Genomic DNA, 23,999 nt, shown 5'->3' with positions numbered 1-23,999 from the left:
GATTTAAACAGCATGTATGTATGTATTTATTTATTTATTGAGATGGAGTCTTACTCTGTTGCCCAGGCTGGAGTGCAGTGGCTCAAACTCACTCACTGCAACCTCCTGCTCCCGAGTTCAAGTGATTCTCCTGCCTTAGCCTCCCAAGCAGCTGGGACTACAGGCACGTGCCACCATGCCCAGCTAATTTTTTGTATTTTTAGTAGAGATGGGGTTTCACGTGTTAGCCAGGATGGTCTTGATCTCCTGACCTCGAGATCCACCCGCCTCAGCCTCCCAAAGTGCGGGGATTACAGGCGTGAGCCACCGCACCCGGCCTAAACAGCATTTATTAATAGGACAAAGTCCTTATTTATTTGTTAAGTCATAATTCAGATAAAACTTTCCCTGAAACTAAGCTCCATATAACAATGAAGCTATCCCCATCAGAGCCTTTTTCACATTGTACGAAAGCTAGCTGCATAAGGGAAAATTTTTTAGAAGTCCTAGGCAAGAGTAACCGGTCTTGTTTTTCTTGTTTTCCAAATCCCTAAAGTTCAGCAGAGTTCCTAGCACAGAGTAAGTAGGGGATTACAACTCAACTGAAATGTTGAGTCTTGGATGACAGTTTATCCTTGCTAACTCAATAAGCAAGGAAATTACTTTGACTATTATATCCATTTATAACCAAAAACTACACACAGATATTCCTGAATCTAGTCACAGATGGAGTACAAGCTTCTACCATCTGTTATATAGGTGAAATTACTTAATTGCATCTATAATTAGACTATGCACTTGTCCAAAAGATAAACATTTCCTATTTTAGAGAAAAAAATGCAAAATTAAATTAGTTATAATCTTCAATCCTTTTGCACTGAACTTCTATACCATGCTACCTCAGTTCCTAAAATACAGCATCAAAAATTAAAACACAGTTTACTAAACAAAAGGGTTTACAGCATAACCAATTACTTTTGCTAAAAATATATACCTTACAGTTAATTTTACTGACTGTAGGGATGGGTTTCACTTAACAGACATAAGAAATTAAAACCTATGGTAAGGAATATGAAATTTAAACAGTGACAACATAGATATGCCCCTGGAAATAGCAAACATCTCCAAAGCAAATGTTCATAAGGAACATCCTCTCGTCCAAACTGCTTGGGTTAGGTTTATTTTTATAGGCTGTTGCTAACACAATAGCACACTAATAAATGTTGAAACCTGTCAAACAATGGAACCAACTTTAAAAAAAACACTGTACTAAATAAATACTTTGGTAGATGCCAAAGCAGATTATCTCCAAGGAAAGATTTTAAAATTGCAGTAATGATGGCAATACTGGATAAGCAAACATATCCTAAAATTTTACTAACCCCAAAATAAATCATTTATAGTAGAGGAAAATAATTAAGGATGATTTTATATGTAAAATAACAGTGTTCATGTAATACATTTGCTTAGAAAAGATACTTTTAAACTGTTATTTCCCTGATTGTGGATTATAAATATCTAAAATCAGCATATCCCTCATTTTCTGTTATTACTTAACTATAACTGTTTAGTTTTTGATGTTTGCCTCACACAATTAAACGATAGTGCCACTTACTGATATGTGGAAAAATAAACAGGTTTGGGGTGTAGAGATCAGAAAATCATTTTTGGACATGTTAAGTTTGAGGTTTCTATGAGGCATCCAAGGAGAGATTTCAGAGAGGTGTTTGGATATGTGAGTATGGGACTGAAAATGTAAAAATGAATGAATGAAAGTAACAGCGCTGTGCTTCAGAGTACTTTAGACACCAGAGTCTATGTGGGTTTGCATCCTAGCTCTGCTATTTAGCAGCTGTTGACCTTAAGTTTGTTATCTAACTCTGTGCCTCAGTTTACTTATATGTAAAATGGGGATAATAAGTAGGTTAATGTGAGATTTAAGTAAATAAATATTTTTAAAACTTATAATTTTGCTTGTTATAAATTTTGACTGTTATTATTCCCATCAGTAGCAGCAGCAGCTGTTACAGATATTTAGTCTTTGGAGGGGACAGGGTATCTAAGGAGAGCAGAAAGAAGATCCCAAGTTCAAGCCTTGATGAACCCCCAAATTAGAGATCAGGAAAACAAAAAAGGGAACTTAAATGTTCCCTGCCTGTGACGTAGGAAAAATTACACCAAGATGGTATCATGGAAGCCAAAAGAGGAAAGAATCTGTCAAGAAGGCCAAACACTTGGTAGCATACAGACTTGTATCTAGCTAGCTGGTGTAGCAGGGCAGCAATAATTCCCTTATGTTGGTAGCTCTCCAAGTTTAGGTCCAGCTACATGCCCAAAAAGGAAGACACTTTTGAGCACATGCCCCTGAGGAACTTCTTTCTGGTGTGGCAGTATCCCTTTCACAGTCGTTATTTTTTGACTTCTAAGTCTATTTCGACAAATAAATATAAAAGTACTCCTTTAAATAGAGAGTGTCTTCATTCAAACCAGGAAGCACTGCTATATAAGAGAAAGTAATTCTTAAATACATTCAGAGTAATTCTGTTCAAGGGCTTGTGTAGAGAGAGCCTGAGTGGAGAAAACAGTACTGTCAAATACATTTACATGGTCAGTATTCAGAGTCTCCAACAACATTAAAGGAATAGAGTGTGTTATTTTCACAGGTAGAGCTTCTCCCTAAGTCAGATTCCAGAAATAAGTTACCACTCTAGCCTCTTCTGTTTAATACTTTGGAAAGCACAGAGATGAAAATGCAGCACAAGTCCTTACTAAAAAAAGATCTTATGTTGGTGGGTAGGTAGTATTTGGTTAAAACAAACAACTTTGGAAAATAGAAACCATGCCCACTCAGTTTATGTTTAAAATGAATATACGCATTTTTGAGGAAGCTTAAACTAATGTTTGAAAGATGTTTTCCAACAGCGACAAAAACATGAAATGCCAGGCTTTATTTTCCAGAAGATATTAGTGAATAATTTTATTGTTAATACTAAGTGACGATAACAAGAAGGTCCCAAACTCTGAGTTTTTTTCTGTTTCATGCATATTTGACCTGAGTCAGCTTTATCACGAGGAAGGGGCAGGAAGGGGGGTTTTGCTAGTAGATAGCTGAAAACCATGCAAACTTATTGCCACTAATGAAGTGCAGCCAAAACTGACACTATTCATGGGCAGAAATCTCATGTATCCACAATACAGATATACAATAGAATTGCTTCCTATGATATTTTGCTATTTAGATATGCTGCAGGTTTCCGTCAAGGTAGAAATATTATCTTCTGTTTATGAAAATAAAAGATGTCTTTGATAAGGTTCAGATAGCAAAGGAATAAATAAGTCAGAGGCTGCACATGTGTAGCAATCCTATCCCCCTGAGAGAAGCTGTGGGGATGGTTCTTCTAGGCACACTGATGGCAATACATTTCCTCAATTTTAGGATTCATAATGGTTTCACATTTTTGACATCTGTATGCATCTCAAAATTGATTTTGTATGTATAGTTATAATAATGTTTCTCATATTAATATATTACCCAGCTGTTTTAAAAGAGGTAGCTCTGTAGGCAATAATATGAGATCAGTGCCAGAGATATTAATTTTAAAAAGTACAGAACAACGTGTGTACCACTCTATCATGTACATTTACATACTTTTTTTAAAAAAAGGATAGAAACTTTTATGTTGTTATATGCATATTTTATTTCTAGAGGAATCACAAAGAACAGGTAAGGGTTGTATGAAAGGGGAGGAGGCAGAGGTAGAAAGAGGCCTATTTTTCATTGTATACCCTTTTCATCTTTTGATTGTTTATGTTTTACTTATTTAAAAGTACAGTATTTGACTCTTTCAAAAGAAAAGACCAATACTACATACTGTTATGGATACCTGCACATGAAGTCAGTCTATAAAAACTCTTTTTTTATTTTGAGACAGAGTCTCCCTCTGTCGCCAGTCTTGTGAGCCAAGATTGTCGCGTAATCTTGGTCAGGCCGGTCTCAAACTCCTGACCTCAGGTGATCCACCCGCCTCTGCCTTCCAAAGTGCTGGGATTACAGGTGCGAGCCACCACGCCCAGCCTAAAACCTCTTATAGACCAGGGTGTGACAGTATATTCACACAATGAATTACTATTCAGCAATAAAAAAGAAACAGACTATTGATACATGCAACATCATAATGGCTCTTAAAACATTATGTTGAGTAAGAGAACCTTCGTACAATAGTGCATACGTTATGATTCTATTTACATGAAGTGCTAGAATAGGCTAAACAAATCTATCACAGAAAACAATCATAATTGTGGCTGCTAGGGAAGGAAGGTTACGTGAAGGGGTGGGGTTGCCTAGGAAATGGCATGAGATAACTTTCTGGGGTGGCAATTATGTTCTATGTTTTGATAGGTGTCTGGGCTACATAGGTATATACAGTTGTCAAAACTCAATAAATGTTCACTTAAGACATGTACATTTTTATTGTAAATGAACTTTGCCTCAAATGAGAAAATAATCTGTAAGCAAATTTTGAACACTAGTTAATGATGTGCATTCTGGAGTATTTAGAGTGAAGTGTCTAAATGTCTGTAATTTACTTTAAAATGCATCAGAAGAAAAAAGATGGGTTGATGGACAGATGAACACCATGATATGTGACAAAACAAGTATAGTTACATGCTAATGGTAATATCTAGGTGGCAGGGATGTAGGTGTCCACTATGAAATCCTTTTAGATTTTCTCTATGTTTGAAAACTTTCAAAACAAAATGTTGAAAATAGCTTTGAAAGTATTTCTAGTTAAGTTATTCTTTAAAATGCATTCATTGTACATAGTGTCATCTCTTTGTCAATACATATTGGTCTACCACATTCATACTAAGCATAGTGAGTTTAATGAGGTATTTATAAATATTATATTAAATTTCTAGAACCATCATGGAAGAGATTATGGTTAAAATATGTAAAGGAAATACTGAATGTACATCTTGATTTACAAATATGAAACCATACCACATGTCAGTTTGGCTTCTAAAAACGGTTCAATGCTTCTCCCATGACCTACTCTAAGCCAGTTCACTCTACTCCCAAAAAGAAGTGTTAGCAGGACTACACTACATTCATAAGGACAGTGAGTGAAGATCCCAAAGGGTATGAAAGCCACTGCACACATCACACATCTCTCTTTTCTCTCTTCTTTCCCTCACAGGATATAAAGTAAGCCCCACTCACCACAGCTTCCTCCTCCCCTTCCCCACACTGCTTTACTCTCCATACCAGCTGGTGTGGTGAGCCCAAGAAAGGGAACGAATCTGTTTTCTCTTGCAGATGCTCTGCGCCTCTTGCTCAGATGCTGCTAGGTGTGCATTAGATCAGCCTACTTCATTAGCTCCAAGACTGAGGTTCATGCTGGGAGGGAATATTGGGGCTCCAGCCTTTAGTGCAGCAAGAGGAATCTGTGGTTTGCCCTAGCTTACTGGGATACTACAATGGGTAATGGTCACAGCCCCAGCTGGAAGTCAAGCTTTTCTTCCCCTGTGTGACTTGCTCTGCTACCATGCCTGTGTTTCTGTGCGCATGTGGGCATCCACCATTCAGGGGCATCAAAAGAAGGAATGGCAGCAGTGTAGGTTGGAACTGGGTTACTTCTGGAAGCATAGATCAAATACCCACTGGCAACAAAACTACAGATTTTCAATGTAAACCACTTATCTTTTTTTCCCACTCAACTATATGTTGCGCACATATTTTCAAACCAATATATACAGATTTATCTACCCCATGCTTTCTAACCTTTAAGTAGGAGTTGATGAGTATCCTGGCCCAGTGATAATTAAAGCAGATGTAGTAAGATCTGCTCTAATAGATCAAGGACTATAGGATCTATCATCTTCCCTCAACAGAACACTCACAATGTAAGGGCTCTAAACTAGGGTATCAGGGCCTCAAGACAAGTCATGATACTTTTACCGTGGGACACTCTATATTTTCTGTATATATGTGCATTACCACAATATGCCAAAAACTGACTTAGTCCATTTGTATTTGGCGTACAGGAGGCCAAAAACCATAGCTTGTTGGACTATTTGTTTTCCTGATGAATTCAATCACTAGATGCTTTGTATTATAAAAATATATTCCAGTTTCCTGATTATATGATGGAATAACATACAAGAAAACTGTAAGAAAAGAGTAATTTTGGAATTGATAAATTGTTGAATTGCTATTATATATCATTCTTACCTCATTTGAAGGAATGGTGGCAAAAGGTTTGATGACAGCAGCTAATGGAATCTGAGCCTGCTTAGCCATATCTGACGTGCATGGAAAACAGTATGTTGTACAACGGATGAATCGAGGACTGGCATTTCCTGAAACATTCAAAAGGATACAGTTAAAATGTATTTAGAAAAAAACTTTCCCTAAGATATTCAAATATTTATAAAGGTACTTCTAGATAATGCATTGCATTATTTCTTATTTGTAAAACTCTCTTCAAGATTTGTTTTTTTAAAAAGTAGTATTGTGTAATTCTACAATCTATATTCTAGGTACACTGTAATTTCTTACAAAATAAAAATACTCTGAATCCTACTGCAAAGATGTAAGTATCTTAGTTACTATTATTTTCCATAAGCAGTCTTTTTTTTTTTTTTTTTTTTTGAGACGGAGTCTCGCTCTGTCGCCCAGGCTGGAGTGCAGTGGCGCAATCTCGGCTCACTACAAGCTCCGCCTCCCGGGTTTACGCCATTCTCCTGCCTCAGCCTTCCGAGTAGCTGGGACTACAAGCGCACACCACCATGCCCGGCTAATTTTTTGTATTTTTAGTAGAGACGGGGTTTCACTGTGTTAGCCAGGATGGTCTCGATCTCCTGACCTCGTGATCCACCCGTCTCGGCCTCCCAAAATATAAGCAGTCTTAATATAGCATTACTATAGATTTGAGAGGTATTTAGATTCAATGGAAAAAATTAAACAAAGACATACAAATATGAAAGAACAAAATTTTTGAATCACAGTCATTTCTTCTTCATCCTCTTCTATCTGCTTATGGGAAAGGTAAGCATTTCTATACCATTTCATATTAGCAAGTGATACTTTGTCAAATATGATTCCATTTGACTACTTTTTTCTAAATTTGGAAATTGAATTTAGAAATGAAAATTCTACTTGTAATAGTATTATTATTTTCAAAAACACCCTAATCTATTTTTAATAGATGTTAGGCTTCTTGACCAAATATCTTTACTTCGTGGCATATCTGAGTGTTAAAACAATATCTATGACATAAAGAATATTTTTATCACTAGAATAACTTGTCTAAAATAAATTTTGAAATAAAATATTATGACTAAAAAAATGTAATCATCAATCAAATGTTCACTGAATGTCTACGACATTTCAGGCCCTGTCCTAGGTGCTTGCAGAGCTTATGTTCTTGCAGAGGACACAGATAATGAATATTACGCCTAATAAAAGTAAATTATATAGGACATTAGAAGGTGATAAATGCTGTGAAAAAAGCAAATCTAGCCGGGCGCGGTGGCTTACGCCTGTAATCCCAGCACTTTGGGAGCCAAGGCGGGCGGATCACGAGGTCAGGAGATCGAGACCATCCTGGCTAACACAGTGAAACCCCGTCTCTACTAAAAATACAAAAAATTAGCCGGGCGTGGTGGTGGGCGCCTGTAGTCCCAGCTACTCGGAGGCTGAGGCAGGAGAATGGCGTGAACCCAGGAGGCGGAGCTTGCAGTGAGCTGAGATGGTGCCACCGCATTCCAGCCTGGGCGATAAAGCGAGACTCCGTCTCAAAAAAATAAAATAAAAAAGCATATCTAGTGAAGGGGTACCAGGAAGTGGGAGGCAGATTGCAATTTTAAATACTTACAAGGTAGACCTTATTTAAAAGGTAACATCCAAGCAAAGAGTCACCGGAGGCAAGGGATTTACCCAAGTGGGTATCTGGGGAAGGACACGCCCGGAGTAGAGGGACAGCAGGAGGCCCATGGAGCTGGAATGGAGCCACTGTGGTGGGCACCAACTGGTGTGGAGTTCAGCGAAGCAATAGGCCAGATGAAGTAGACTCTTGAGACTTTTTTTTTTTTTTTTTTTTTTTTTTTTTTTTTTTTTTTTTTTTTTTTGAGACGGAGTCTTGCTCTGCCGCCGGGCTGGAGTGCAGTGGCCAGATCTCAGCTCACTGCAAGCTCCGCCTCCCGGGTTTCCGCCATTCTCCTGCCTCAGCCTCCGGAGTAGCTGGGACTACAGGCGCCCGCCACCTCGCCCGGCTAGTTTTTTTGTATTTTTAGTAGAGACGGGGTTTCACCGTGTTAGCCAGGATGGTCTCGATCTCCTGACCTCGTGATCCGCCCGTCTCAGCCTCCCAAAGTGCTGGGATTACAGGCTTGAGCCACCGCGCCCCGCCGATTCTTGAGACCATTTTAAGCCCTCTGGCTTTTCTCCCAAAGAAATGAGGAGCCACTGATGGTTTTAGAGCAGAGGAGTGTCATGCTCTAATGTAGGTTCCTCTGCCTGCATTTTCAGAATGGATTGCAGTGGGGAAGAGTAGAACCAGGGAGACCATGTGGAGCCTGCTGCAGTACTAGCCCGACAGCAGTAGAAGTGTTGAGATGTGGCTAAATTCTGGATATATTTCGAAGGTACAGTGACTTATTTGTTAAAGGGCATATAAGGTGTGAAGATGTGAGGTGTGAGAGAGCATGATGGTCAAGAATGACTCTAAGGTTGCTGGCCTGAGAAACCAGAAGCATAAAATTGCCATCAACTGACAAAGGAAAGGCTGCAGGAAGGGAAGGGATGTTTTAACAGGTGTGTGGGTGGAGATAAGGAATCTAGTCTGGGACATGTCCAATTTGGGAAATCTATTACACAGTCGAACAGCAATGCTGAGTAGACAATTAGATATGTACATCTGGAGACTGGGCTGAAGTCTGGGCTGGAGATATACATTTGGGCATTCTTAGCATATAGAGATGGTATGTGAAACCATGAAACCAGGTTAAAACCACCACGGGAATAATTATAGCCAAAGAAGAAAAGATGACCAAACACTGAACCCTGGGGTCCTCCAAGATAAGGAGGTCAGAGAAGGAGGAGAAAGCAGCCAAAGGACTGAGAAGGATGAAACGCGGAGCCTAGCATCCTGAAGTGAAGTGTGGGATGTATTTCATGCGGAGGCATGATCATCTGTGCCAGATGGTGCTGCTGGAGATCCAAAAGAGGCAGTTTTGGTGGAATGCTGGGGGAAAATCTGCTCAGAGTGAGTTTAAGAGATAACAGAAGGAGAAGAATTGGCAATAGTCCTTTTAAGTTTTGCTGTAGAGGGGTGGAAAGAAAAGAATGCTAGCTGGTAAGGGAAGTGGATCAAGAAAACATTTTTATATTTTAAGATGGGAGAAGGTTTTTTTTAAAAAAAAAAAGATGGGAATCATTCTGTAGAAAGAAAAATACTGATGATTTAAGAGTAAGAGGGGAGACTTACTGTGGAAATGTATACTTGAGTAGTGCACAGGGAGAGAGACTGGCTTTCGGCTGGAGCACAGATTGCTCACCGAGGGCCAAATGCAGGCGGGCACAGTGGGAGGATGCATTGAGATTGGGGGTCCATGTGGTGGTGGGGTGCACAGAATTTCCTTTCTGAAAGGAGGATGGTAAAGCAGCTAAAAGAAAGATGCGGGAGAAGGTAATGCAGGTTTGAAAAAGTGTGAAATAGTCACTAAGGAGACTGGAAAAGTGAAAAGACTTGGGAAATAGAGTGTGTTGGGAAGTTTATGGTCCTGAGTTTAAACAGAGGTTGCGGCGGGGTTGTGAGCCTTTCTCTGGCCATGTTTTGCTGCACAGAAGCAGGCCTGAAATGAATGGAAGGTTGGACTTAAGAAAGCTTTTATTCTGCTCATTTCCAAGCTACTAGTGCCAGATTTCACAGATTCTAGGACAAACTAGAAATCTGGATTTTTATATAATGTACTCTGATTTTTAAATAATGACAATTAATTCAAATAGAAACCAAAGAAATGACTGTGTAGGACAAATTAACATGACTGCAGGCTGAATCCAGTCCCTGGGCTGGACTGCACAGCATCTGAGAGAAGGCGAAGATCTAGTGCTAACAACAAGGACAATAATATTAATAGCAGCCAATGTGCTAGACATCATTCTAAGGCTGTTACATGTAAACTCATTTAGCCCCACAATAACTCTATGGATTAATATATTTATAATCCACTTTACTGTGGAGGAAACTGAGACACCGGGAGGTTATGTGACTTTCCGAAAGTCAGAGTTAGTAAGTGGCAAAAGTGGGATTAGAACAAATTGTAATTTTCTAGAACATCCCAGAAAAATTAAGTCCAGGTCGCCAAGGCCTGGAATGCTGGATGAGAGTTGAGACCAACCCTGTCTGCCCATGGGCAACAGTGACATTTTTTTAGCAAGGGAGAAAAAAAAAAAAAACCACCACCACCACCAACCAACCAACCAACCAGAACTTTTTTTTGGCAAGGGTAAAATGATCAAATAAGTAATTGAAGAAAATCAATCTGCCCAAAGTTAGATAGCTTCTAGGAACAGAAAAAGAATAGAGACAGGTAAACTGGTCCATTGCTTTAAGAGCCCAGGTTAGCAGTAATAGAGGAGGACACCAGATTTTTGGCAGCAGGAATAAAAGTAAAGGAACTCTTAGGTAATATTAATAAATGTAAATACACTTGAATGCTTAATAGTGTTTGTTTCATATTTAAACAAAACTTTCCTTATTATCATCATCACACAATGTTATACAGATGATGAACTAAGAATTTTAAAAGTATTTTAAAGTTGATTTTAATTTTCCATTGCACTCAATTATATTCCTTAGAATTACCAATAAAATATTGAAGCTGGATATTTGTTACCCTTAAAGGGTTTATTTTTTGATAGTGAAATATGCATAAACGAATGAGCTCTGAAGGTGACTAAACAAATGCTTCATTCAGGAAGATAATGTACATAAAGAATAAAATTTGAAAAAGCAATTGAGAATTTGTCAGGTATACGACAGTGGGGCATAAAAAGTCTGGCTAAAGTGGATAATTTAGCAAACTCAGGAACTACGATTTGAAACTTTTTGAGTGCTTAATAAAGGGCATTATGGGATAATTTTACTGAAAACATTCAACAAATTCATTCCACAAACATTTACTAAGCTAAACTCCAAGCAAGGGCTTAGAAACAGAATAGAGTGAAGTCTCTGGCTTCACAATCTAGTTGGAAAGAGTGACAGTAAAAATAGATCATTGCAACATAGCATGGTAAGCATCACAGAAGAGCAAATAGATTAAGAAATAGAAGAAGGGAGACAATGACTCTGTCACTTAGACCAGAACTGACTACACAAAGGATGAGGTCATTGAACAGGGTCTTAAAGGATGGGAACCAAAGGACAAGTGGAATCTTAAAATAAGATCCTGGAGCCAAAGGCAAAGGAGTAATATTTTAAAGTTTAAGAATATTTTAAACTTTTCTTTATTGGCTCTGATCCTAACCAGCTGTACGGCCTTGGGCAAGCCACTTAACCTCCCTGGGCCTTACCCTTACATCTGTAAAGTGAGAGAGCTGAGCAAAGAAAGTCCAAGGTTCCTTCCAACTCTGTGTTCTGCTTATATCTGTGAATGTCTGTACATGTCTGAGAATCTTGAGCTACATCCTAAAAAGCTTATTACTATTGGCAAATAAGCCAGGTCAGACAAAGGGGCTTCATAGCAAAAGGGTATGACTGGGCCAATTTTGGGGCTCCATACCAGGGCAGCTCTCTCCTCTTGCCAAGGGGTAGACTGCAGGCTAAGGAGAGAGAACAATGACTGAAACCCTGCCACCTTACTAGTCCTGCCTGCTCACCCACTCCTTCCCTCGTACTCTTTCCATACTATATGATCCAGCAATTTCACTTCTAGGTACAGTATATACTCCAAAGAAATGAAAGCAGGGGCTCGCATAGATACTTGTACATAAATATTCACAGCAGCATTCCTCACAATAGCCAAAAGGTGGAAACAACCCAGATGTCCTTCAACAGATGAATGGAAAACAAAATGTGGTATGTATAAAAAATGGAATGTTATGTAGCCTTAAAAAGGAATGAAATTCTGATACACGCTACAAGGTAGATGAACCTTGAAAATATTAAGTAAAATAAACCAGACAGAAAAGGGCAAATACTGCATGCTTCACTCAAATGAGGCGCCCAGAGTAGGCAAACTCAAAGACACAGAACCTAGAATAGAGTCTACCAGGGGATGGGTAGGGTGGAAGAATGGGGAGTTATTGTTTAATGGGTACAGAGTTTCAGGGTGGGATGATTTGTTTTTAAAGTTCTAGAAACAAGTAATAAGAATGATTTGGTTGCACGTTGTGAATGTAATTAAGGCCACTGAATTGTACACTTAAAAATTGTTAAAATAATAAATTTTATGTTATATACATAGATTTGACCACAATTTAAAAACTACCCACAAGTCCCTCAAAAAACAAAAACCTATGCACATGCTGTTACTTGACATGTACTACGCTCTCTCCCACTATGACACTTTAGCACATTCACCTCCTCTGCCTAGCAACCCTCCCCTCCCCCACCTCCCTAGTCTTGTGGGTTACACTTGCTTCCTGAAGACACAGTGTGGGTGTCCCCGCCTCGAGCAAGACAGGCTGGGTCAGTTATCTGGTTGGTGACCTCACATTTAAGTTCCCATGGCAACATGTTGCTTATCTTTCTATTATAACATTTATCTCACTGAATTAATATTTAGTTATCTCTTTTTCCTTGCCAGATTGTTCACTCATATAAAAAAAATAGCTGTGTCTTTTATTTCTGAATAGAGGCAGTGAAGTTAAGAACATAGGCACTTGCATCAGAATGCTTGAGTTCAAATTCTAGCTTTGCCTCCTACTAGCTACATTTCTTAGGTAAATTACCTAAGCATTCTCTGCCTCAGTTTTCCACTCTGTAATACAAGAATGATATTAATGCCTATCTCATAACATTACAGGGGGATTAAATGAATTATTCCATATAAAGTGGTTAGAAAATTGTCTTGATACATACTAAGTACCTGCAATTATTAGCTATAATAATGTTAATTTGTATATTTTGATTATATTATTAACCTCAGGTTTAGCATAGAGGCCTGGCACATAATAGGTACTGAACAAACATTTTCTGGATGTACGCATGAATGAGTGAAGTTCTGAACAAGTGGAATTCTGATCCCAGATGGCTCAAAGATTTGTGGGAGAGACTTATCTAAACCACAATAAAATTTAATGTGATAGGGGTGAAATATATATGAAGTATTACGGGAAAAGACACTGGAGAAGACTTCAAAAAGAAAATTTAAATTGAGTTTGGAAGTTTGGAAGAACTAAATGTTTCCCAAATAAAGGGGTGAAAGTCATATATTCCAAATACATGGGTCTGATAAATATTGGTCAACTAGTATGTTCTAGATACCAGATGAATTTCTAAGGATACAGTGGTAAACAAAAAACCGTCCTCGGGCTGCTGCACAGAAAACAGTACAATGTGGAAATCAGAGGCATGAGGAGAAAGAGGATGAGTTTGCTATATGAAGGCAGTTGTAAAGAAAGAAATAGGTGGGAGATGAGGCTGGTCAGGAAAATTCTTTAGGTTAGAAAAAGCCCCAAATAATGTTTTATATTTATTTTAAATATTAAATAAAATAAATAGATATTAAAACACTTATTATATAACACTTATCATTAGGTTGAAATGAAATTGCCACTTTTATAGGTCACAGTGATAGGAAAAAAATCAACAATTTCATATAGCTCAACCTATTATCTACCAAGCCCTAAATGCTTTACAAATATAAACTCATCTAACTAGTTGGAATGGGTTCTGTAAGTAATGAGAAAGAAACAAATTATTTTTATACTCGATCTTAGCCAAAAGGCCGAGAAGGACAAATTATTTTTAGAATAATAAATGAAGTCATCTGAATTGTTCTAATATCACTATCTACAACACCTATAATTTACATGAAACCTTCTGTGTATTGAGCCCTTTATACACATATAAGCATACTTATGTGTGTGCGTGCATATACACACACACACACACACACACACACACGCACAAAGACTCATGCACACAGTCACCTCTAATTCTCACATTGGCTCTGCAGGGCCAGTCTGAGTCTCCACATATTACTGAGGGTGATGCTGCGGTTGAGAGAGAGGTGAAATGGACAAAGCTCACTTGGGCAGTAAGAAGTGGAGTCTGAATTCTCCCAATCAAATCTCTTTCTACCTCACTGTACTATCCGCTCTATAAGCTTAGCTCCGAAGGCGGCACAGAGGATAGAGAGAGGATCCCCAACTAGAGCTTGGCTAGCTCAACAACTCTGGGATGAGACAAAATACTTGTTTGTATACTGATGTTATGCTTCTAGGATTGAGTACACGATTCATTAAAATGGTATATTCAGAATCTCAGACATCAGATTTCATCGAGTTATATTTTTAACTTGTCATGAACAATATGGTAATATATTCTTGAGCTGAGAGGTATGGAACAGTAGAGATGCAGCTCAGCTTCTCCTCTTCCCAGTTTACATGTGGGAAAACAGAACCCAAAATGTTAAAAAGATCTGCTTAGAAAATGTTGTTGGGGCTAGAACCAGGTCTGCTGACATCTCAAAGAGTCTAATTCCTTACTGCTCTGCTTGTGCCAGCTTTCCAACATAGTGAATAAATTAAACCAAAGTAGGGTATAAACTAATTTAAACCCATAAATTAAAATAAATAATTGTTTTAAGCAGATATATTGCTCTGTACCTCACTGGAAACTCTCCAGACTTCTATACACAGAGAATAAAATTCAGTTGATAGCACCCTCTTAGTACTTGAGGGATTAATGGAGAACTGGTTCATTATCAGCTATAATGGGGTTTTCCATTATTAAGAGCATTATTGAAAGGTGTCAGTGTATTTGCTTTAAAAACGGTGAGAAGCTGGCCGGGCGCGGTGGCTCAAGCCTGTAATCCTAGCGCTTTGGGAGGCCGAGACGGGCGGATCACGAGGTCAGATGGAGACCATCCTGGCTAACCCAGTGAAACCCCGTCTCTACTAAAAATACAAAAAACTAGCCGGGCGAGGTGGCGAGCGCCTATAGTCCCAGCTACTCGGGAGGCTGAGCCAGGAGAATGGCGTGAACCCGAAAGGTGGAGCTTACAGTGAGCTGAGATCCTGCCACTGCACTTCAGTTTGGGCGACAGAGCGAGACTCTGTCTCAGAAAAAAAAAAAAAAAAAAAAACGGTGAGAAGCTTTAAAACCTTAATAAACGGCATAATTAAAAACAAATACCTTGGTCTTGTATTATACAATCTGTAGTGACCAGCGGAGGGATCTGGCCTCTGGTGTTGGTGGCATAAACTTGTCCTCCTCTGCTGGCTCTATCATTCTCGATCACCTGGATCTGATAAATAAGACATCAAGAGCTCGTTAAAGTAGGTTCAGGTCCTTCTCAACATTCCATTTAGAGAGTACCCTTGCTCTCTCCTCCCTCCTTTTCCCCTCCCTCTCAATATTCACACACACAGAGACACACATACACACACAGTCTCACACACTCACACAAACTGGCATTTTCTAAATCCTTTCTGTTCATTTCAGATCAAATTGTCATGGAAAAACCTACCGTGTCTTCAGTCAAAATGGTTACAATTTTAGAATAGTAATTTCCAATTATATTCTGTAATTCTTTAGCTTCAAGTCTGACAACGTGACCCTTCAGAGAACGTTATTTTTATCTAATTTGTTAGTTAGGAACATAGGTAAGCATTTTCTTTCTGGAATGCTGTGGCACAATCATGGCTCACTGCAGCCTTCACCTCCCTGACTCAAGCCATTCCGAGTAGCTGGGACCACAGGTGGGTGCCACCACACCTGGCTAATTTTCTTTTTCTTCATCTTTTTGCAGAGACAAGGTCTCCTCTCCCTATGTTGCCCTGGTCTCAAACTCCTGGGCTCAAGCAATCCTCCTGCCTTGGCCTCTCAAAGTGTTGGTGTTACAGGTGTGAGCCGCTGCACCTGGTCAGCATTTTCTTAAAAAAAAAAAAAAAGAAAATCTGGTAACAAAAGAAATTGAAAACAACTATTTAAAGGAAATACTGGCCTGGTACAATGGCTCATGTCTGTAATCCCAGCACTTTGGGAGGCCAAGGCGGGAGGACCACTTGAGCTCAGGAGTTCGAGAACAGACTGGGCAACACAGTGAGGCCTCATCTTTACTAAAAAGGTTTAAAAAATTAGAGAGGCATGGTGGCATCTGCCTGTAGTCCCAGCTACTCTGGAGGCTGAAGTAGGAGGATTGCTTAAGCTCAGGAGTTCAAGGCTGCAATAAGCTACGATCGTGCCACCGCATTCCAGCCTAGGCAACAGAGCAAGATCGTATCTCAAAATAAACAAAGGAAATACTTTTTCAAATAAAAGAAACTTCCAAAAGGCTAAACATTATCTCAGAAGAAATTATTTATAATATACAACCTATAAAAAACCTTAACGTTCTCCTCAAATGTCTTTTGATCTTCAATTTCCTTTTCAAGTTTCCCCAACTGCATCCCTCGCTCCTTGAGACGTAAGACATAAACGGTATAAAGCAATCCCATGTGGTTTTTGCCCACTATAGAGAAGTCAACAAGAGCAAAAGACTCTAAGTTCTGTCATCTAATGTGGAAACATCTGATATTTCTCTCTTAAAAACAATTGTTATTGATGAAGATTATAAGAGATACAAAATGTCTTTCTGTTCTAATTGTTTAGGAGTGAAAATTATGAGCAAAATCTAGTAGTATGCAGTTAAAAAGAGAATAAGAAAGAATCCCGATAATTATGTCCCTCTTTATCTTCTCCCTTCCCTCACTTTTTTCTTCATAGGAGAAACAAGGAGGAATAAAAGGAAAAAAAATGGAGAGGGTGTAAGAAGAGGAAGAAAAAACTGGAGAAATATGAAGTGTGTCCAGACAGGAGTAGTGTGTCCAAACTGCACCAAGGGTGCAGTTTTTAATATTCCTAAAACCATTAACGATATGAAAACTGCCTTCTGCAAACTCTGAAATGTTGCTGTCTCTACTTTTCCCTCCCATTCCATCCAATCCAGTCCCCAGCTGGTACTGACAACATTGGTTTTATGAAATGCTGACGACAGATTTAGCCTGCCTTTAAGTCTACAGGTCTTCTCTCCTAATTTCATAGGATGTGAATTGTTATTAGATTAAAACATAAAATGGCTCCAAACGTAACTGCTGTCAGACACAGATAAGACTAAAGCTACCATGAGCAGAGACAAGAAGCAGAGAAACTGAAACACTGTAATTATATTCTGTATTTTGACCACAAGGTTAATCGAATTCATTAAAAATAGAGTTGATTTTTATTTTTTTGAGACAGGGTCTTGCTCTGATGCTCAGGTTGAAGTACAGTGGCATGAAGAGGGCTCACTGCAGCCTCAATCTCCTGGGCTCAAGCCATTCTCTTGCCTCAGCCTGCCAAGTAACTGGGACTACAGGTGTGCACCACTATGCCCAGTTAATTTTTAAATTTTTTGTAGAAATGGGGTCTAACTTTGTTGCCCAGGCTTGTCTAAAATTCTTGGGCTTAAGTTTTCCTCCTACCTTAGGCACCAAAAGTGCTGGGATTATAGGCATGAGCCACTGCACCTGGCTTAGAGTCGTTTTTATATGATCAATATTTATTGCAATCATTTCAACCAACAAAGAGTCAAATATGAAAGTGAGGTAAAAACCATGATAATGTATTAGTGTGCATAATATACAGAACACATTGAATATAGTCTTCAATAGACTATATTTCCAAAAAGTTTATTTTTAAATTATCCATTTGCAATTTACAAAGCCCTGCCTCCAAAGAAACAATGTTATCAGTAGTAATTACATTTCTAAATTAATTCATATCTTGGATGGAATACTACAAAGAAAAGAGTGGGAGATATTAAAGTAGTTCTGATAATTGCTAAAAAATACTCTGCCTTTTTTTATTTACCTCAAATGCATGTTCTTGAAAAACGGGCTTAGAGATAAAGAAGCGTCAATAGCAATTTTGACTGTGACTCTACTTGAAGGGTTTAGATTTTATGACAGTGATTCTTGATAATTCCAAAACTACTTCAAAAGTTATAGACTTATTTTTCCTTCAGAAGATGTACTGCTAGAATTACGGTTACCTTTATCTGCTATGAGTGGAGCATTCTGAGTTCATAAAACAGAATTGGAAAAGAGAAAAAAAGAAAGTGATTATCTTGAGATAAGTGAACAAGGATAAGGGAAAAACAGGAAGATGTGTGTGCCATGCAAGAAAGGCTGCTTAGCAGGATCATGTGAATTTTGGAGTGGTAAGATAAAGGGAGTAGAAAGTACCCAACTACTGAATAATCCTCTTATGGACACAGAAAAGGAGGGAGGAAGAGTTTTGATGATGATACATTTCCTTACTTTCAAAATTTATTTAAAACCACCACCCAAAAGGGTTGTAATAAGCACCTAAGCACCTAGCTCAGGACTGGAGTATAGCAGAAGCTCAGTAAATGTGACTTTACATCTTTCTTTCCAGAAGGAAAAATTTATTTTGTTAGCAAAAGCATATTCCTTTGGTAACAGGAACACAAACAGGCTCCATCTGACCATCACAATTTCATTAGTTTTAAGATAAAAATAAATACTGGACTGATTTGTCTGTATGTATTATAAGGGTCCTGGATGAGTCACAGCATCTACTCCTTCTTGCTTTTGTTGCCTATTTATTTATTCATTCATTCATTAAAGGAATATGTAGACATATACTATGTATCAGGCTCTGTTCTAAGTGTTAGAGACACAGCAGTGAACAAAACCAAATCCTTGCCCTCATGGAGTGGACATTCTTGTGCAGAAGAAAGGCAATAAGTAAACAAATGTACAAGTAATACACCCAACATCAGGCAGTAATCAGTGCTGTGGATATGGAGTGATATGGATGGGGTGCCAGGGAGACTGAGGATGAGCAATGAGGACATTAAGGAAATGAGGACATGAGTCATGCCCTGCATACATCTAGGGGAAGAGCATCTAAGCAGAATAAAGGCAAAGGCCTTGAGTTAGGGCCATGCTTGGCCTGCCAAGGAACAATAAGGAGGCTGGTGTGGTTGGTCAAAGGGGGTGGAAAAGAGTGGTAAGAGACAAGGTCAGGGGTAGGGGGTGTTTGTGTGTGTGTGTGTGTGTGTGTGTGTGTGTGTGTGTGTTCGCGCGCATGTGGCAGAAGGTGAGGGGAGCCAGGGGTGGCAAATAATGTAGGGTCCTGTAGACTACTGTAAGAACTTTGTTTTTTAACTGGAGTATTGGTTTCCTTAGCCATGACATGATCTGACTTAGAATTTGAATAGATGACTCTGGCTGCTCTGTGCAGACTGACTCTTACAAAAACCTAGGTAGGTAGATAGTAGAGGCTTGGAACAGGATGAACAGACAAGGTAGGACCAAGAGAATTAGCTAAAGAACTAAATGTGAGATGTGCAAGAAAGGAAGAATCAGAGATGATTCCCAGGTTTTTGGCCTGAGGAGCTAGAAGAATGGAATTGGATCTGGATTTCAGGGAAAACGTCTTTACTAGGAATATCTGCACTCATTCGAAGCCACGAAAATAGATGGAATTATCTAGAGTGGTGCTTTGCACACTTTGGTGTGCCTAGGAATCATCTGAAGAGCTTGTTGAAACACAGATTCCAGGGCCTTAGCCTTAGAGATTCTGATTCCATAGGTTTGTGCTGAGGCCCGAGAACATGAATTTTTAATAAGCTCCCAGATGATGCTGATGGTGCTGTCCTGAGAGCACATTTTGAGAAGTATTATCTACAGAGTAAACGTCAATGGAGAAAGGGACAGGTCCAAAGACTAAGTCTTAGGATGCTTCTAACACTAGGTGGTCAGAGAGATGGGGAGACATCAACAAAGAAGACAGAGCCTCCAGTGGGGTAGACAGAGATGTAAGCAAATGGGTGGAATCCCAGAAGGCAAATGTAAATTTCATTTCAAGGAGAACGGAGTAAACAGATGTGTCAAATTGCTGCTGATGTCAAGTCACATGAAAGCTGAGAATTGACCATTAGATTTGGCAACAGGAAGTCGTTGGTAATTGAACTAGCACAGTATTGTGGGGTTGTGGTGATGAAATCTAAACTGGAATAGGATCAGGAGTGAGTGGGAGGAGATGAACTGAAAACAGCAGATATAGGCAACTCTTTGGGAGATTTCTTGCTATAAAAGAAAGCCAAGACATGGGAGGAAACTGAATCCAGGTTTGGGGAGAGGCCAAAGAAAGCTTCTTTTATTAATGATGGGAGGCATCATAGGATATTTATATTCTGACGAGAATGAACTAGACAGAGAAAAACTTAAGTTCATTTTCAAAGAAGTGTAGATGATGCAAGAGAAAGGGAATGTGATGGTTAATTTTATGTGTCAACTTGGCTAGGCCATTTTTTAGACAAATACTAGTCTAAGTCTAGATGGTGCTGTCAAGGTACTTTTAAAGTATTTTTTAAGATCGAATTAACATTTAAACAGGCAGGCTTTGAGTAAAGCAGATTACTTTCCATAACGTGGGTAGGCTTCATCTAATCAGCGGACCACCTTAGGAGAAACAGGTTCCCTGAGAAAGAGGAAAATTCTGCCTCCAGATGCCTTTAGACTTGAGCTGCAATATCAACTCTTCCCTAGGTCTTCAGTCTACTGTCCTAACTTTCCAATTCAGTCCCCATAATGAAGTAAAGCCATTACTTAAAATAAATCTCCCTCCTTCTTTCTTTTAAGCCATAAAAGTAATGACTGGGAATATGATTATCAATAAAGGCACTAAGAATTGTCAAAATTTAATTTCTAACATGTTACAGCAGTAGACAGTATTACAAATCTTCAACGTTAAATTCAAATAAATATAGAATAAGTAACAGATTACAAAAACAGTCAAAATTATCTGCACTACCCTATATCAATGCTCTTTTCCATGTTGCCTTGCCCCTCCTCCCATCAAGAGGCAAAGTCCATTTTTGAATCTGAGGCAGTCTTGTGACTTGCTTTGGCCAAGAGAATGTAGCAGAAGCAGCGATATGCCTGTTCCAAGCCTAAGCCTCAAAAGACCATGCACACTCCTACCTTCCCTCTTGGATGTCTGCCACCCCATGAACAAACCCAGTGTACCCTGCTTGACAACGTGGCCTGGTCATCCCCCATCAACAGATGGGTACCAAACACAAGATACACAAATGACACTATCTATGATGGGAAGAGCAGTGCCCCTCAGAAAGATACGTCCATGTCCTAATCTCTGAAATCTGTGAATATTACTGATACAGGAGTGGGGCAGGGAAGTGCTGGGTAGAGAAAGGTGGGTTCCCGGGTAGGGCTCTACTCCCACGGACGTGGGTGAGGACAGGCACTCCTGCTTCCATGCCCAAATGGTGCATTTTCCAAGACCACCCTGGCCCGCCATGCCCCCATCCTGGGCCTATAAAAACCCAAGTCCCTAGTGGGCAGACACACAGGCAGCCAGATGTGGAAAGGAGCACATCAGCGGATAAAGATACAAGCAGCTGGACGGCAAGAGGACGTGGAGGGAGAACACCGGTGGAAGAGCACACTGACAGACACGGGCAGATGCAGAGTTTGGCCGGGGCAGTTGGAGGAGAGCCCGGGCCGCTGAGTGGTAGGACTCCAGGTTCCCTCTGGTTCCCCCAACTGCTGAGAGCTACTTCTACTCAATAAAACCTTGCACTCATTCTCCGAGCCTACGAGTGATCCAATTCTTCCAGTACACCAAGGCAAAAACCTGGGATACAGAAATCCCTCTGTCCTTGTGATAAGGAAGGGGTCTAACTGAGCTGGTTAATACAAGTCACCGGCCGGGCGCGGTGGCTCAAGCCTGTAATCCCAGCACTTTGGGAGGCCAAGACCGGCGGATCACGAGGTCAGGAGATCGAGACCACCCTGGCTAACACGGTGAAACCCCGTCTCTACTAAAAACTACAAAAAACTAGCCGGGCGAGGTGGCGGCGCCTGTAGTCCCAGCTACCCGGGAGGCTGAGGCAGGAGAATGGCGTGAACCCAGGAGGCGGAGCTTGCAGTGAGCTGAGATCCGGCCACAGCACTCCAGGCTGGGTGACAGAGCGAGACTCCGTCTCAAAAAAAAAAAAAACAAGTCACCTATAGACGGCAACTAAGAGAGCACCCTGTAACACATGTCCACTGGGGCTTCAACTGTAAACATTCACTCCTAGACACTGCCGTGGGAGTTGGAGCCCCACAGTCTGCCCATCTGTATGCTCCCCTAGAGATTTGAGCACTGGGGCATTGAAGAAGCGAGCCACATCCCCATTGCATGTCCTGCGAAAGGGACAAGGGAATCTTTTCCATTTCATTACCTCATATGGCAAAATAATTTTATTAAGGATCTTGAGAGGAGGAGCTTATCCTGGCCCTGAATGGAATCACATGTATAAGAAAGAGGTAGAGGAATTTTGAGACAGACACCCAGAGAAGAAGACACAAAGAAAAGGAGGACTCAATGTGACCACAGAAGCAGAGCTTGGAGTCATATGGTCACAAGCCAAGGAAGACCTGAAGTCACCAGAAGCTGAAAGAGCCTAGGAATAGATTCTCCTCTATAGCCTTCAGAGGCAGCACAGCCCTGCTTAGAATAAATTTCTATTGTTTTAGGTCACCTGATTTGTGGTAATTTGTTACAAATTTGTTACAGCAGCCACAGGAAACTAATACATTATCCTAAACCATCCATACCCTAGCCAAGCCTCCAGCTGACCCCAGATGCATGAGCAAGCCCAGCCAAAATCAGGTGAGCCTGGCCCAGATTAGCAAAGCTGTCCAGGGAACCCACTGGGTCATGAGCATTAATAAATAGTAGTGCTAAGGCTACAGTAACCAAAACAGCATGGTACTGGTACCAAAACAGATATAGACCAATGGAACAGAACAGAGCCCTCAGAAATAATACCACACATCTACAACCATCAGATCTTTGACAAAGCTGACAAAAACAAGAAATGGGGAAAGGATTTCCTATTTAATAAATGGTGCTGGGAAAACTGGCTAGCCATATGTAGAAAGCTGAAACTGGATCCCTTCCTTACACCCTATACAAAAATTAATTCAAGATGGATTAGAGACTTAAATGTTAGACCTAAAACCATAAAATCCCTAGAAGAAAACCTAGGCAATATCATTGAGGACATAGGCATGGGCAAGGACTTCATGTCTAAAACACCAAAAGCAACAGCAACAAAAGCCAAAATTGACAAATGGGAACTAATTAAACTAAAGAGCTTCTGCACAGCAAAAGAAACTACCATCAGAGTGAACAGGCAACCTACAGAATGGGAGAAAATTTTTGCGATCTACTCATCTGACAAAGGGCTAATATCCAGAACCTACAGAGAACTCAAATTTACAAGAAAAAAACAAACAACCCCATCAAAAAGTGGGCAAAGCATATGAACAGACATTTCTCAAAAGAAGACATGCATACAGCCAACAGATACGTGAAAAAATGCTCGTCATCACTGGCCATCAGAGAAATGCAAATCAAAACCACAATGAGATACCACCTCACACCAGTTAGAATGGCAATCATGAAAAAGTCAGGAAACACCAGGTGCTGGAGAGGATGTGGAGAAATAGGAACACTTTTACACTGTTGGTGGGACTGTAAACTCTAGTTCAACCATTGTGGAAAACAGTGTGGCGATTCCTCAAGGATCTAGAACTAGAAATACCATTTGACCCAGCCATTCCATTACTGGGTATATACCCAAAGGATTATATAAATCATGCTGCTATAAAGACACATGCACATGTATGTTTATTGTGGCACTATTCACAATAGCAAAGACTTGGAATCAACCCAAATGTCCATCAGTGACAGACTGGATTAAGAAAATGTGGCACATATACACCA

At 39.8% G+C, this 23,999-nt stretch overlaps 1 protein-coding gene across 1 annotated transcript in view; it reads right to left on the bottom strand.

Moving 5' to 3' along the window:
* Positions 1-23,999, bottom strand: part of SEC24D (SEC24 family member D) — a 109,761-nt gene that overhangs the window by 63,716 nt on the left and 22,046 nt on the right. Inside the window, exons 7-8 of the mRNA XM_011952714.1 lie at positions 15,345-15,456; positions 6,212-6,339 (exon numbers count right to left, since the gene is read on the bottom strand). Of these exons, the coding sequence (XP_011808104.1) occupies positions 6,212-6,339; positions 15,345-15,456 (240 nt within the window). The remainder of the gene's footprint in view (positions 1-6,211; positions 6,340-15,344; positions 15,457-23,999) is intronic.

The sequence above is a fragment of the Colobus angolensis genome, unplaced genomic scaffold (assembly GCF_000951035.1).
Source record: "Colobus angolensis palliatus isolate OR3802 unplaced genomic scaffold, Cang.pa_1.0 Scaffold345, whole genome shotgun sequence".
NCBI lineage: Eukaryota > Metazoa > Chordata > Mammalia > Primates > Cercopithecidae > Colobus > Colobus angolensis.
The sequence above is the reverse complement of the archived record's forward strand: the minus strand, read 5'-3'. Positions and strand labels throughout refer to the sequence as shown.